Source organism: Solanum dulcamara, chromosome 5 (genome assembly GCF_947179165.1).
Source record: "Solanum dulcamara chromosome 5, daSolDulc1.2, whole genome shotgun sequence".
Taxonomy (NCBI): Eukaryota; Viridiplantae; Streptophyta; class Magnoliopsida; order Solanales; family Solanaceae; genus Solanum; species Solanum dulcamara.
This window is the reverse complement of record NC_077241.1, coordinates 77202212-77203975: the sequence shown is the minus strand read 5'-3', so window position 1 is coordinate 77203975 and position 1764 is coordinate 77202212. Positions and strand designations below refer to the sequence as shown.

The 1764-nt window shown below is 40.0% G+C and overlaps 1 protein-coding gene across 1 annotated transcript; it reads right to left on the bottom strand.

Moving 5' to 3' along the window:
* Positions 1 to 862: 862 nt before the first annotated feature.
* LOC129890010 (osmotin-like protein OSML13) lies at positions 863 to 1764 on the bottom strand. Its single transcript, XM_055965499.1, has one exon. It carries the CDS (start codon positions 1714 to 1716, stop codon positions 970 to 972), a length of 747 nt encoding a protein of 248 aa, XP_055821474.1. The 5' UTR covers positions 1717 to 1764; the 3' UTR covers positions 863 to 969.

Below are 1764 nucleotides of genomic sequence, written 5' to 3'. Positions count from 1 at the left end.
CCTTTGATGTCTCCTCCTTTGGGTTGAACCATGGGTTCCATATAAAAGATCTCATTTGGCAATATCTATCATGTATCTTGAGGTAGTATATAGGTGTCGACATCATTTTAAAACAGTCTTCTAGAAAATTTAGTCGGATCAGAATATGTCTTTCATCAAGCAGTCCTATTATTGGTACACCTTTAATTTCACATTGTATTGGAATTACCTTCCTTAGTTCTTTAATATCAATGTTGTCATATGAAAACTTACCTATTATTGCATACTGAAGTTTCTCCTTCTCAATCATCTGCTGAATCTCATTGGATTTCCAAGCAATAAATGGTTCTCCGTTAATATATGAAATCTGCTTTGGTGGTATTTTGGCAATATCTATTTCTGAGTTTGTGGGTTTGAAGAGATTGGCATAGAATTGATTTTGGTTATTGCTTTTTGAGATTTCAATATGAGGTATAGTAGGTTGTGTGATTAAAGTGTTGATTGTGTTCTGCGTTACCAGAGGAGGTCTTCCCCCGGTTACTTCGGCCATTCCGGCCAGTATCTGCCTGATTTTTGTGAGCCCTCAAAGAGAGAAAAAAGATAAGTGGCGGCTGAGTTTATGGCAAACCCTTTTACAGTTTGGGCTGTCGTTTTGGTGTTTTTCTTTTTAACTTTTAGTGGTGAAAGGACATAAAGGTTATCATTCTTTTCTTTCACTTGGCTTGTTACTACGAACAATAAAATATACATGAAAGGACATGAAATAATATTCGACTAATCGAAATTTTAGAAGCTAAAATTTCACCACTAAAAGTTAAAAAGAAAAACACCAAAACGACAGCCCAAACGCACTGTTGATTTTAAAAAAAAATCAACACAAAAGTACATGTCATGATGCGACTCTTATTCATGTCTTAGGTTTATTACAAGCCAACATACCATGACTTGACCACTTCACGCAGATTTTTAAACAAAGAAAGAGACTCAAATTTACTTAGCCACTTCATCAGTACTTGCAGGCATCTCCAAGGGGAAATTTGGGCCAGTGACACCATTAGGACAAAAGACAACCCTATAATTTGTACTACCACTGGGGCAAGTAAATGTGCTAGTAGGATCATCTTGTGGGTAGCTATACGCATCAGGACATCTTTGTTTGAAAAATCTCGACAAGTCAGTAGGATTACATGGACCTTGGGTGCAACAATATTGTTGTCCTCCAAACGTGGTACAAGGGTTGTTACATCCTCCGGGCACTCTAAGTGAACCAGGACATTCACCATTTATGTTAGCCGTGCAATGAATTGCGTGGCATTTTCCTCCACTAGGATTGGTCGGGGCGAAAGTCATCGGTATATTAAATCCATCGACTAAAGAAATGTCCCAGAAATCTAGGTTGCTGAACTGGTCCAAGGCATATTCGGCCAGGGTGTTTGGGGGTTTGCCCCACCCAGTACACTGTAGTACCCCACCACAATCACCAGTCTGACACGAACCTCTACCAGCACCATTGAAGTTACAACCAGTACGACCCCATATACGTGCCATCTTAGTGCCCCTTGGTGCATTGATGACCCATGTTTGGCCTCGATCTAGACGTCGACCACCACCTATCGGGGTCGACGCCGCCCAAACAGTGTACGGACAGTTGTTTCGGACCTCGATAGTGGCAGCATAAGTATAAGTCACAAAAGCAAGGAGGAAGAAAACCAAAGAAGATCTCAAGTAATAGCCCATGTTTGTGGAACTATTTTTTTTATTATCAAGTTGCTGGATATTGTAACA

Excerpts from the sequence above, each read along its gene's own strand:
- LOC129890010 (XM_055965499.1), bottom strand. The coding sequence starts at position 1,716 with ATGGGCTATTACTTGAGATCTTCTTTGGTTTTCTTCCTCCTTGCTTTT.